Source organism: Eptatretus burgeri, chromosome 3 (assembly GCF_056783735.1).
Source record: "Eptatretus burgeri isolate ZD-2024b chromosome 3, Ebu_testis_v1, whole genome shotgun sequence".
In the NCBI taxonomy this organism is placed as follows: domain Eukaryota; kingdom Metazoa; phylum Chordata; class Myxini; order Myxiniformes; family Myxinidae; genus Eptatretus; species Eptatretus burgeri.
In genome coordinates, this window is record NC_140963.1 from 138,553,698 (window position 1) to 138,567,898 (window position 14,201).

The window sequence follows — 14,201 nt, forward strand, 5'->3', positions numbered from 1 at the left end:
GGTAAAATGAAGTAAATTTATTCCGATTATCTTCAAAGTAGGCTCTTTCATCAAGAACAGCTTTTGGTTGCATCAGCCTTTATTTATTTATTCATTTAATACAGACGTTAAATCTCCTGATAAAGCTTAACAACAGAGGGATGAGGTTAATTGCGTAAATGGGAAATTTATACTTTATTAATACGATTGTGATGATCGGGTTTTGGAATGCTTCCGTCTCCTTTTACTGCATCATTTGCTTTCAATCGTCCTTTATCAGCCATCCCTTCACTCACCCTTCATTTCTTGTCTTTCTTCTCAGTTCTGCTGAAGTGTGAAGATAACAGCAAAAGAAAACTACTTGATCATTTTCACCGCACCTCACAAGCCCTCTCAACCACCATGGCTACACTGTCTAGTACCTCCACGATCCGCTGTCCACGTCCTTTGTCCCTCCGAATACCGACCATCGCCTTTTAGGCAATGCATCCTCGGCACACCACAATCATTCCGTTTACGAAGCAACACACAGAACATCGATATGAGCATTCAGTTTGAATGTTTCCGAACCACAGCAAAGCCAAAACCAAAGCCTCGGTCGTTCCAGGCCAGAGATGCGATGTTTCGGTGATTGCAACACAATCGCCATTTGCTGAAAGCCTGTACGCTTGGTGTCAGCCAAATGTTACCCTAGAATTAGATCGTTGGAGCACATATCGTGATCTCAGTGTTTGTAGTTTGTTCTCAATGTGTGACGTAAGTGTGGTTAAGAAACTTTTTTGAGTGTTGAACATGTTAGCGCAGCATCTTATAGACAAATGAAGGCAATGATCCATTACTGTGTGTCACTTGCACTCACACCTCACATGCTCCCTTGAACCGCCATCACGACCGATTTCCGAAGAACCCCATAAAACCCCACGATCCCGTAAAATCGATTTCAGAAGAATCCTTGCGTTTCCGAAAGTTCACCACCAATCTACAAAAACAAACAATATGTATGAGTTCTTTCTTTCTTTCTTTCTTTCTTTCTTTCTTTCTTCTTTTTTTTTAACCACAACCTCAATTCACTCTGAAAGCTTTTTATTGTATTTTTCCGCATGAACCAAATGCTCAAGGCTCGTAATAAATCACAGCGGATGGATGTTGCCTCGGGATGACTCTTGTGTTGAGTTGTTCCCCTATCATATTAATTGGAATGACACACCACAGTGTTGTTTATAAATACTCCACATTAGGGAGAGTGGATCAGGCTCTTCGCTGCTCACTCACGTAATGTAAAATATGTGACTAGCAGTGTGGATGAAGCCAGCTGCACCAAGTGTAAGTTGAATCTCCTGGATGATGCCCCGTTTGCACCTTAAAATAAACACACACATATACATACATACACAGCAGTGATTAGTGAAAATAAAATTAATAATACAACATATATAACGCTGGTCTGCGTCATTTCATAGGTCTAGGTTTTCTCAACGGTACTTATATATGATTTTTGCATGCTGAATTTCGAAATGTATCTGATTTCGCTCAATCAGGTTGTTTTTATGCTATCTCAATTTTAAGGAAAAAAAAAAATAAACAAAATTTTTGTTTTTTTAATTAGTATTTTTTTAATTCAAAATCAGACTTACATTGACAGAAAATGTACAAACTATATATAAAATGACGCACAAGTACCGTTAATGTGAAATTCAACATTAAAAAGACAAAGGAAAACAGCGACTGCTGGAGCGACTGAAGTTGGGTGTTGCCAGAAACAACGATTTATCTATATTTTTCTGAAATTGAAATGAAAGTAATTGAGAAGGCACTTTCTTCCACATTAAGTGTACTTGTGTGTCATTATATGTATAGTTTGTACATTTTCTGTCAATGTAAGTCTGATTTTGAATTTAAAAAATGCTAATTAAAAAAACAAAACTTTTGATTATTTTTTTCCTTAAAATTGAGATAGCATATCTCAATTTAGGATAGCATTGTCGAAAGGGAAACTGGGTTCGAAAGGGTTTAAGGAGCCTAAAGTGTGTAAGCAGTCTAAAGGGTCTTAAAATATCTGAATGGATCTAAAGTGCTATTTATTTGACTTTTAAAGTTTTTGATATTCTATAGTATAGGCATTGAAATATCACATAATCCGGTGGCTCATGGAAACTTTAATGAAAGAGAGACAATTCTAATTTGGCTCATACATGCGTAATAGGACTTTCCCATCCCATCTATCTATGGTCTTTGGTCTCGGAGTAGTTACCGGGCAAAGTTATAGAACTGGTCCACCACAGTGGAGAAATAACCCAAATAATAACACCGATGAGAAATCCAAAAATAAAAAAATTGAAAAACATCTACCGATATAAAACTGTGTATTTGTCTGTCTTCCTTCATAAGGACTATTTAAGAAGGATTTAAGGCCAATATTTTAACACAACTCTGTGATCACTACGGTCTATTTTTCATGATATAAAAAAAACCTCAAACATTTTCCATTAAAAGAGTAATTATGCCTCTTCTATTAGAATTGTAGACGGTGACTTGCAAACCTCAAGGACGGTGGACAGAAGCTAAGAAAAAAAAAACATAAAAACAACTCAATAAATACAAGGCACATGGAGGTGAAATTTGCTGCACATGATGTGCAACATGTGAAGAGTAAAATGAGTGTTCATTTATGTATGTTGGATGTCTAATAAATAAAGATGAAAACACACCTGATGCTAGGCCGAGGCTTCAGACTTTGGCATGCCGACGAGGCTGCACTGTCGAAATGAAACGCCCCAGAAGATAAAGAAAATAGGGTAATATTTGTAAATAACGCTTTCTCTTGCTACAAAACATCACATCTTCCATTCCCCTTGAATATTTTGAATAAAATAATTCCAACCCATCATTTTTGATGAGCTTTTATACTAGTGTCACATAAAACTTTTCTACGAGAAAGGGACCCCCCTGAGTGAGTATACTCTGGAAACTTGGTGTCCCTCTGCCCAAGGTCTCCAAGTAGTTACCGGATATAAAGACACATTTTTGCATATATATATATATATATATATATATATATATATATATATATATATATATATATATATATATATATATACACATACACGTCTTTATAATAATACGCTTGTTCATCCATGTGTCTCTAACATTCTGTTCCACCCATTGGTTGGACAGATAGCCTGACTCCACACACAATTTCAACCTGATGAAAAAAATTGTATGGCCACCATGTTGGTGCTTACTGCTACGCAAAATTAAAGACATCTTCAGAGCTGCCATATTCACAATTGCCATGTCCTCCCGATAAGTTTTTCCTTCAGTGTAAAACGAGCAAAGCGACAGGTAAAAGGATGTCGATAGGCATCACGGGCCTTGTGAAGATAGGCCTCTGATCGAGGCAGCGGTCTGTTACCTTACACACCACCCAAATAACAATGTGACACTCTCTCAAGCAGGGCTTAAACCCACGCTTAAACTTAAGCCCACGCAGGGCTAATGAAAGGTCTTTATCCGATGTCAATTACTTTTTATGATGCGTGTATGTATTCATCAGGAAGAAGATAATTGGGTTTGGGTCGTTTATTGGCACAATTAACCTGCTCATGGTCACATATCTTTACCTGCATATCTCACGGGATTGTGAATTGGACAGGTGACCATGATGGGCTATTACATGTAGGAACTGTTTCTGCAAAGTCGGTGATAGCATGAGGGGAGTGGAAAGTGGTAAACATTCCGCTGTTTCGATGTGAGAATGCTCGTTTGCTTTTATGAATGGGAGGGTGAGGGGGGGGACAGAGTTGGGAGGTTGAGGACTTTTGGTGGGGGGGGGGTGTTGAGTTATGGCAGGGGTGGGGGCATTGAATGTTTGGAGTGGGGAAGGAATTTATGCCCTTGGGTTGGCAAAGGGAGGGTGAGGACTTGGAGGATTGGGGAAGGAGTGGGGGGAAGCAAAGATGAGATGTATTTGGGAGGAGGAGGTTGAGGCTGAAGCTTTGGGGTGGGGAGAAGAGGCTGAGTTGTGGTGGGGAGGGGGTTTGAAGACTTGGAGTGGGGAAGAGATTGATGCCTCAGGGTTGGAATGTGGAGGTTGAGGATTTGGGGCTTTTGAGAGAGTGGAGGGGGGCGGGAAGAGTTACAAATCGTTACTTTTAACGATTTGTAAATATGCATCGAAAAGAAGATAATTGGTTTTGGGTCATTTATTGGCACGAGTAGGCTGCTCATGGTCACTTCATCTTAAGAGTTGCAGTTCCACAGGGTTTCCTCATATCTCGCAAAATTGTGAGTTGGACAGGCCAACGTGATGGGCCATGATGTGTAGGAGCCATGCTGTTGCTGTTACAATAGCAGTTTCTGTGAAGTGGGAAATAGCATGATCTGGGAGGGGAAAAGAGTTAAATATTCCGCTGTTTCAGTAACGTAATGAAGAATATCTATCGTAGTTATCAATGTGGGAATGCCCTTTTGCTTTTACAAGTGGGGAGGACAATGAGTTGGGGTTGTGAGGAGTGGGGGGGGCGGGGACAAAGATGGGCCAGAGTTGGGAGGGTGAGGTTGGCTTTGGGAGTGGGGTGGAGGGAGTCTGAGGACTTTGGGTTTGTGAGGGAGGGGGGTGGTTGAGGACTTGAAGTCACATTTTACGTTGCGTGGATATTCTGTGGGTATTATTACAAAAATTGCGGGAAGGTAACAAAAGGATTGCAAAATTAAGATGCGCACTATTTTAAGGATCATCAGTTGTACCTCCAGCAACCCAGGTCATGTGACTGAGCTACGTGTCCAGAAGCACTCTGGGTAATATGAACAATAGGCACATTGTCTGTGTGCATTATGCTCCCTTTCACCTGTGATTCCTTCGAGAAAATTTAACGACATTCCGAGTAATGACACCAAATTGACCTCGGCAAGCTTGGTATTTCAAATCACTTTTTCATTTAAAGTTGAGGCTACTCACTGGAAGAACATGATTGTTATTATTATTATTATTATTATTATTATTATTATGTTAATATTATCTACTACCTTGGCTACTTCTTTAATGACCCTAATTATTACCACCTTCTTGTGGGGTTGGCTGGGGAGCGTTTTTGGCCGGTCTTTTTCAAATAGGGTGGCCAGTGTTGACGGACTAAAGGTGGTTTGGGTAGGAATTTGGAATATGTTGAGAATGCCGGAGATAACACGTCTACTCTTCGTGAAGGACACCATGGGATTTTTTATAATCTACCAGCTAACCGGAGCAGACGGAACACCAAGTTGAATGGACATTCAAGGGACAGCACACACAATGATGCCTTGCCTTGCCTGCAAAACCCCAGGATAACAGTTTATAGCTAGGTTAGGATTCAAACCCAGGATAGACATCTTAGAATCTGCCTCTAAGCTGTCTAGCCTACGTTTGAATCCTGCCAGCCATACAAGTTATTATAATACCTTGATTTTTTAAAAGTTTGGAACAGAAGATCCTCAAATATGTTGGGCTAGTCTCCCACACCTTTACCCCTTCCCTGTGTGCAGATTTCATGGAGCCGTTCAATGCCAGTTGATGCTGCAGAAAAGACCCTTATCTTAGACCCATCGCAATTGCACATTGTTTTACCCACATCCTCTTAAGTGTTTGAGTAAGGCTTCCAAAGATCATCTCAACATGCTATTTCTTTCGTAAAACATCATTTATAAAGTGAAGTTATAATAGGAAAAAAAAAATCATGGATTTATAACAAGTCGATATTTTAAAAAGACGGATCTAATCCGTTTTGCTCACCAATCCGTCGGTCACCCTGTCGCAGCACACGGACGTACGCAGACCGAGTGTGTGTACGAGTCGAGGATCCACAGCGTACTTGAAGACCTCGGTCAGGCTCTTGTGCATTGAGGATGCACAAGGATGTGGTGATGATGCCTGGCATGGCGTATTTCCCCTCCAGAGGGAGCATCTGGCCGAAGAAACGACCCTGGATTCCAGGATTTCGATCAAAAGGCCAGTAGAAGACGACTTTGTCGTCGACGAGCCACCAAACTAGGGAGGAGTTCGGCATCTCGCATGCAAAGCATATGGCGGATCCAGGTGGGCCACTCGCATTACGAGGAGGAGATACGTAGCTGGAAAGAGCATCCAAGTTGTCATTCGAATCCAGGGAACTGGAAAATGAGCCTTGGGTACCCTCGATGTGGGAACTTTCCTGGCCCAAGCTTCTTGTTGCTGCGACTGAATAGGAGGGATTTATTAGAAAATATAAAATTATGCCAAATCCAATGACATACTTAGAAGATTTGAATCAATAACATAGCAGGAGTTTCTCAAAATGAGATAATTTTTTTTATATACAACCATGTGGTAGGAGAGGGTGTGTGTGCGTGTGTGCGTGTGTGCGTGTGTGCTTGTTTTTCCTTTAAAAATGGTTTTCCCTGCAACCACTTATCCGATCAATGCAAAACTCTCCCCATGGAGAGGATTTTATTGATAACTCTGATGTCATAGGTCTGACACGTGGTATGGCAGCCATATTGGATTAAAAGGAAAAATTAAACTCACTTACTCTCACTATGTCTCTCCAAAAAGACCGCCTGGAACCCCCATCTACTTTAACAACAATCCTCTTGAAGAAGTCCTTTCATTCAAACTTCTGGGTCTCACTCTGTGCCATGATCTTTCCTGGCAAAGCCACATTTCCAAGCTGAACTCCAAAGCCAGTCACCGACTGGGAATCCTCCATAGTGCAAAGTCCCTCCTCGGCACACCTGAGCTCCTCACCACATACAAAGCTTTCATCCACAGTCTGATGGAGTACTGCTCTCTCCTCTGTGCTGGTGCTCCTGTCTCTCACCTTTCTCAGCTTCATGCTGTGGAAACAAAGGCATTTAGGATCATTGGTATCTCCCATGATGCAGCTGAGTCTTTGGGTATCTCACTCTCTCACCACAAAGAGGTCGGTGGTCCTTCTGTCTTCTAAAGTCTCCTCTCTAGTGTCGCCCCCCTCCCCCCCCCCACTCTGTCTGAGATATGTCCCCCTCATATTTCCTCAGTGTGCTCAAAGTCCACCAGCAACCCCCTTCTGATAAAACCACCAAAATCAAGAATCACTGCTCGCCTTCACTCTTTCATTCCTCTTCCCCCCCCCCCCACCTTTAGAATAAACTCCCACACTCTCTTCAATCCCACTCTTCCCTCCAGGTCTTCAAAACAGCTGTTCACCACCATCTCTTACATCATTTTCTCTGAAACTGCTGAACAAAAAAAAATTGAAACTTTGCATATGTCAACTCCCCATGGTGTATTTGGGGTGACAACGATGACGTCATCGGTGGAGTGGTCGTCCAGCCATAATTGTTTGAATTGAAATCTTTATCCGAAAAATCCTAAACTTCATAATATCTGATGTATGACCCGATGGTGAGTGAAGAATTAAATTTATGATGCTCATAACCCATGCCAAGAAACCCTGTGGTGTATTAGGGTGCATGGATGATAGGGCTTGGACCATAATGGTAGCATGTTCAGTTAACATAATGGTAGCATTGTGAATAATATCTACTGTCCCGACCGAGTTTCAATGTTTCCTCTATCAATCACACTTCTCCCTTCAGCACCCACAAAACTTCAAGCAGCAGGAAATGCAGATCTGAAAGTGGGGCAGGAATATAATATTATTTAATTGTCCAACCTTGTGTCTTTGCCTTTAAAATCTGGGGTAGGCATTATAAATCACGCCTGGGCAGCTAATTTTGATTAATTTTTTTGATATGTTATCCAATTGCGCAGACAATCGGGGTTCATGGAATAGCTAGATAACGGTAAAAATGTAGTGAGTGGAGGAGTGGCATAACAGTTGGATAAAACAAGGGAATGAGATAATAACAAAGGGGTAGAGAAGAGGGAGGAAACACCAACATGCAAACAAGAGGGTTGAGTTTGTGGGAGTTAATGGGGTCGGAAAGAATGAGGATAGAATGGGGGATGACATGAGATTGTGGTGGTGCAATGGATGCTTGAAGCCCTGGAGGGAAGAGTCCAATTGGACCATCTCTGGAAGGAAATCCCACAAAGGGCAGAAAATAGTCAGTACTCCCTCACATCAGCACCGTTCCCCCATGTCATCTTCACACCCGAGTTTCTCTCCACTCACTCCAGGCTCTTCCACCTCCACCCGACACCTACTCAGTGTCCCTGGATTATGTCAATCAACCCATGCCCCCCCTCATTGCTTCCTCCATGTTATACCCCTTCTTTCTTCATTTACTTCCTTTACTCCTCACTCCCCCCACCCTTTCCTTCCTTCCTTCCTTCACTTCCTACATCCTCCTCGCCTCCCCTGCACCCTGCCCCCTGCCCCCTCCGTTCTCTCCCTGCGTCCTGGCCCTCCGTTCTCTCCCCGCGTCACAGCCCCTCCGTTCTCTCCTCTATGCCCACCTCATGCACTATTCCACATTTTCCTACCTCCCCTTCTCTATGCTTCCACGCTCCACCACCCCTCCCACATTTCTCTTCTCTCACCCAAGTTTCCCCTTCCCTCACTCAAGCTTCCCCTTCTCTCACCCAACCTACCCCCCCCCCCACCTTTCCTGCCAACAGCACCTCTTCCCCCATCCCCAACCTATGGGCCTCCAACACCCGAGGTATTCGCTCCAATTTGACAATTTTCTCAATCCAAACTGTTACTAATAAATCGAACATGTGTCGAACAGAATCCTTCCTCTCACACGATGTCCCTGATTTCTCTCCTTTCCCTGGGTATTGTCCCTTTCCGGTTTGCCAGGCTTGAATCCTGTTCTGGTGGCAGAGTTGCAGTTTATGTTAATAACTCCATTTCCCACTATCAGTGTACTACCCTTCCTCCAGGAGTACCTTTGGCTGTGCTTTCCCCGCCACAACTACCTCCTGTTTGTCTGTGTGCTATGCCATCCTCCTAACAAGGACGACTCCATTTACATCTCCCTCTCTGCCAACCTGGGCCATCTTACAACCACCCATCCCAACTCTCTCTCTCTTCCTCGTATGCGGTGATTTCAATGGTGACCATGCCAATTGGCTGGGTGTTGGTACCTCTTCAACCAGCCATGGCATTGCAGCAACGATTCCATGGGCATCACCCAATCGGTGAACTTTCTGACCCAGATCTCTCCCAATGGCGTGTCCTCCCTTCTGGACTTGGTAATGAATTTTCCGACATATGTCTCCTGTTCCTCTTCTGCTCCAATAAGTTCATCTTGTCATGTGCTTGTGTGAGAGTCAACATTTTTCTGGCTATTGTCAGAGAGTTGCCTCAGCACCATGGAGTTTGGCAGTTCACCCAAGCTGACTGACACGGGCTGCAAGGTGCCCTCTCATGTCAAGACTGGCCCTTCATTTCCACCTCTCCTGATATTGATGCTGCCTGTGAGTCCTTTCACACAAGCTTGCTTTCTCTAATGTAGAGATTCATACCATCTCATCTGCAGTCATCATACTTATCCTGTCACCCGAGGTACACAGAATCCTGTGGTGAGGCTTTTCCCTTCAAGAAAGCCAAAAAACAATATCTGGTCAACCCCAAGGATGAACTCTCAAACCTGTCTCCTTATCCAAAGACCTGGTGGTGCCTTGTTAAGTCGGTCTCTTGAGTATGCTCCCCCTCCATAATTTCCGTCACTTCAAGTGGCACGACAGCTGTCTGCATGCGAGAAGGCCGAATGCCTCAATTCTGTGTTTGCTTCCAAATCTTGTGTACCCAACCGCTCATGGCCTCACTCCCTACACCTTGAGAACACAACCTCATCACATATAACTTGAGAAGGTGGCGATGTTTCATGGCCCAGACGGCAAACCATCATTCCGATTCTGACAGGCCCAGGTGGCATCTTTGCACGTATCCTAAAAAAAAAACCTGCTCTGCTGCTCTTGTTCATCCTCTTCCTGTTCTGTTCACTCGATCATTCTCTCTGGGGCTTTTCTGTCTGCCTGGAAGTAGCAAACATCATGAAAATACACAAACATGGTGCAAAAACGGATCCTCGTAACTACAGTCCTTTTAGCTTGCTTCCAATTATTACCAAGGTCAAGGAATCAATCAATGCAGCTGACATCAAATCCTTCCTTTTCTCCAACTGACTAATCTCAGATCATCAGTTCAGTTTCAGACCCAATCATTCTACCTTGTACATTATGCTGTTACTCTCCCAACAAGGTAGAAAGGTCTCAATGTCAGACATGAAATCATGGTTGTGTCTCAGGAAATATCTCGAGCATTTAATGCAGTCCGACACCCCTCCTTGATTTCCAAACTCTTTGCTCATGGCATCCAAGGCCACTTCCTCTCATGGATCAGACTTCCTCCACTCTCGCATGCAGTCTTAATGGGATCCTCTCATCCCTTCTCTCTGTCAAGGTTGGAGTGCCCCAAGGCAGTGTCTTGGACCCAGTTTTGTTTGTCATCCTCATCAATGATCTTTCTGATCCCCTCTGCCATATCATTTCAAATCCTCGAGACAGGCAGGCAGCAGCTTCTTCCTTCTCTGCAGACCTTGATAGAATCAGGAGCTCATCCAATACTTGGAATAAGTCTTTCAACCCCGACAAATCCCACACCTTCACCGTCTCTACAAAACGACCGTCCGGCAAACCCTTCCATCTTCTTCTAAACACACCACTGAAGAGGCGAGTCACTCAAATTCTGGGCCTTACCATCAGCTATGATCTTTCTTGAGCAGACCATATTTCCAAGATGCCTTCAAAACCAGCTGCTAACTGGACATACTTCATCATGCAACAGCTTTCCTTGGCTAATCTGAGCTTTTAACAACAAGGCCTTCATTCACAGCTCAATGGAGTACTGCTCTCCCCTTTGGGTTGGTGCCCCTGCCTCACACATTGTTCTTATTGATACCTTGGAAAGCAAGGCCCTCAATCATTAGGATCGCCCACAACTAATCCGAGTTTATTGGCCTGTTACTTTCACATCGCAGACAGGTTGGTGGCCTCTCTGTATCCCACCACCTCCTTTTTGGTCTTGCACCTTCTGCCCTTTATTCGTTCTGTCTCATAGGTTTTCTGCAGGGCCCACAAGGTCTGCCAGTAACCCCCTTCTTGTTAAATACCCAAAATCCAGGCTCACTACTCATCTCCACTCATTTGTTCCTCTTGCCTGTGGAACCAACTTCCCCAAACAGACAGAGGTGAAGCAAGCACAGTAGAGCAGGATAATACGGACATTGATGCCATCTTTTCCAGTTACCGAAGCAGGTCCGAGGGTGGACAGAACTTTTCTACCTTCTCGGGTAAAAAGGACACACCATCCCGTCGACTGTGTGCACGACAAGGTAAAATGGCGACAGAGGCAGATAGGTTGGGTATATGAGATTTAGAGGTAACCACTGACTTGGTTGGATGGAAAGTTATTCGAAACGAGGTCCAGGTGGGAGAACGTACCAGTTGCAAAATCACTGTTGGGAAGTTCACAGATCGAGTCAGAACGAGATTCACAGGAAGTCTTTGTTGCATTGCCCTGGCTCGTCGTTACACTGGACACAACCAGCGAGCATGGTGGTAGTTATAAGTTACCACATATGAGGAACAGAGAATGTTTGCAAGCTGATCCATGTTCGTGGAAATTGGGATAACCAAGCAGACAGCTGGCCATTGAGCAATTGTCCGATGAACAGATCACAGCTGCCATTATATTTGTCTGCCATTCCCCTTATGGGGATTACAAACATTTGCTGCGGAATGTAAACGTTTGTTTTGAATATTTTTTTTGTTTTTTTTTTGGAAAACAATTCGTTCAAACTGCGTGGAGGGTTTTATTGAATTTTTTTCTTCAAAAATACTCAATGTTTGTTTCAAGTCATAAGGTATGTGTTTATAAACGGAATGATAACACGTTTCTGGGGCTGACATGGTGGCCTAGAGGTACGCAGTACGCACATTCGCCTCCAAGTCTGTCTCGGTTTGAATCCTGACCCGGCTATAAACCGTCAAGGTGTTTCTCAGGCACGGTGATTCATCGATGTGTGTGCCATCCCTCGGATGTTCATAAAACTTGGTGTCCCGTCCTTCGGCATTCATTGGTGGACGGCGGTGTCCTTCACAAAGAGTAGGTGAGCTATCGCCGGTACCCTGAACAAATTACTCCTGGGAAGACAACGGCAAATCACCCTTGCCAAGAAACTGCTTTAGCAGCACCGACGCTCTGTAACAGAGGATGACATCACAATCACAATCCAAACATGTTTCTGATACAAACTATAAGCAACACTGGTTTCAAAATAAAATATTTGTGTATGAATTGGCTCAAGTTTCAGGATGAAAAGGTTTGACAACACCTTTCTACAAGGACCAATTTTGTTCAACATTCCACAAATTATACCTCACCCTCACAGATGTACTCGTGTTCAGGTATGGCACTCACAGGTGCGCCACGTACCTTTTAAAGCCTGCACCTTGACCGTGCGAAGCGAAAATTGTAAAGTATTTCCTCAACTCGAGCGTCAGCTATTCTCATCAAGTCTGCTGCCCTCCGTCACGTGATGGTCTCTCCCAGGTGCACGTCTGAGCCTCCCAACACCTCTCGCACACACCTCTTCTCATCCTCATACAATGACCCCAACCCCCCCCCCCCCCAACATCCGTTTGTAGTTGTCCCACTCGATTCCCCTTGTCCCTGTGATGTTTGTTCATCCATCATCACCTGTGGTTCTGCTCTTCCACCAACCTGGACACCTGCATTAACGAGATCAGCACACCTTGGCATTTCTCAGTCCGTTACACACCCTCCTTGGGGCTATCAAGTGGTCAACGGGCAGGTGTGCTGCGAACGTGAATCCGACGAGGTCGTGAAAACGTTAAATGATCAAAACCCCGATATGACTCGCATGGAACGACGATTCATTCACTCGAGGATCAACTCATTCGTTTTTCATTCAGCTTGAAAATCATCAGAAGTTTGGTTGTGTTGGTGTGTCTATGTTCACCACGAAATTATCACTGCGGCACCCCGAAGCATCTCCACGACCCTCGACCCCCGCAGACACAGCACAGCCCCCTTTAGTCTTATGGACAGATCACCTGCAATAGTTTCCGGGTTATAATCCGAAACACTCACCGCTTAGAACCAGTAATCGGAGAAACACCGTCCACCTGTCCATTGTTCGCGTCTCACGCACACCTTCCGTGAGGAACTGGGCGGCAAAAGGCCGAGCGACTCGTCCTCATCGACGCCGGACAAATCGTGTCACGTGACACAGCCCTCACCTGTGTCTCTGCCTCCTCATCATCATCTCCGTTCCACCCCCCACTACCCGCCAAACCGGTTCCACCGCCGAGCACATTCCCCAAGGACATTGATCCCTATCTTCAAGCTCTTCGTTTCCTCAATTTTATTCACAAACACCAAAAACCATTCACGTCAACCGGACGTCAGTGACGGAGGAAAATCAGTGACGAGGACGGACGTCATAAACAAACACACATAAATACACCGGACGTCTGTGACGGGCGACGCGCTCTTCTTCTTCATTCACCTGACGTGTGCCAGTATCCGACCCCGACATGTTCTTCGATTTATAGTTTAATTCACGCGGCACGCACGCTCCTCATGAGGAATGATAGTACGAAGTACTGTAACTCTGTGAGCACTTTGAACGTCATTTAGGTCAAGTTTGCAGTGAAGGGACTGAACGTTTAAAAAATAAATAAAATCCCAAAAAGTCACATTTTATCGGATGATATTTAATTACCTCATGTTAATTAGATCTCTGTGGAATTGAGGCCACGTGCGTCTGGAGGCTCAACTAATTGTCTCGAGGAATTATAATCAAGATGCAATTACCGTTCGGAGATGATAGTTGGCGGCAATTATTATATTACGGGGACATTCGATGAAATACTCTGATAATTAATTTTTTTGCTTGTTGACAACAAATCACAACAACCTCAACCTCCGATCCGAACAAAACATATTACTCGATCACTCTGGGAGAAACCCAGGTAGTGTATAAGCAGAAGACCCGATGGAGGTCTGAAGGCGAATTACCCTGGTTTTATCTGGGGTCAATGTTTTTTTATTTTTAATCCAAACAAAGCCCTCGACCTTCCTCTGCATGAAAGATGAGGCCGTGCAAAGTTTGGTTGCATTGCTTCCTGTGGGTCTGAATGCATAAACAAAAACGTGAACACACAAACAAACTTTCTTCTTTGCAAGTGGAGTACCTGCCCCTCAGGCGATCTTGTTCGAAGCATGCAACAC

At 44.1% G+C, this 14,201-nt stretch overlaps 2 protein-coding genes across 6 annotated transcripts in view; one reads left to right on the forward strand and one right to left on the reverse strand.

Moving 5' to 3' along the window:
• Window positions 1-1,123, forward strand: part of LOC147031110 (uncharacterized) — a 31,619-nt gene extending 30,496 nt beyond the window's left edge. Inside the window, exon 11 of the mRNA XM_085875840.1 lies at window positions 302-1,123. Within this exon, the coding sequence (XP_085731966.1) occupies window positions 302-317 (16 nt within the window). The 3' untranslated portion in view covers window positions 318-1,123. The remainder of the gene's footprint in view (window positions 1-301) is intronic.
• On the reverse strand, window positions 62-13,322 carry LOC147031111 (uncharacterized). 5 transcript variants are annotated; one of them, XR_015056664.1, is made up of 5 exons: window positions 13,059-13,322; window positions 5,747-6,190; window positions 2,688-2,735; window positions 1,252-1,338; window positions 62-958 (listed from the first exon to the last, which is right to left on the reverse strand). XR_015056664.1 is itself a non-coding variant. In XM_085875836.1 (4 exons), the coding sequence occupies exons 1-4, from the start codon at window positions 13,099-13,101 to the stop codon at window positions 948-950; spliced, it is 585 nt and encodes a 194-aa protein (XP_085731962.1). In that variant the 5' UTR covers window positions 13,102-13,322; the 3' UTR covers window positions 62-947. The 5 variants fall into 5 exon arrangements, 3 of the variants coding, with proteins under 3 accessions (XP_085731962.1, XP_085731964.1, XP_085731963.1); XR_015056663.1 differs by having other exon boundaries at window positions 1,252-2,540; XM_085875836.1 differs by lacking the exon at window positions 2,688-2,735.
• Window positions 13,323-14,201: the final 879 nt, after the last annotated feature.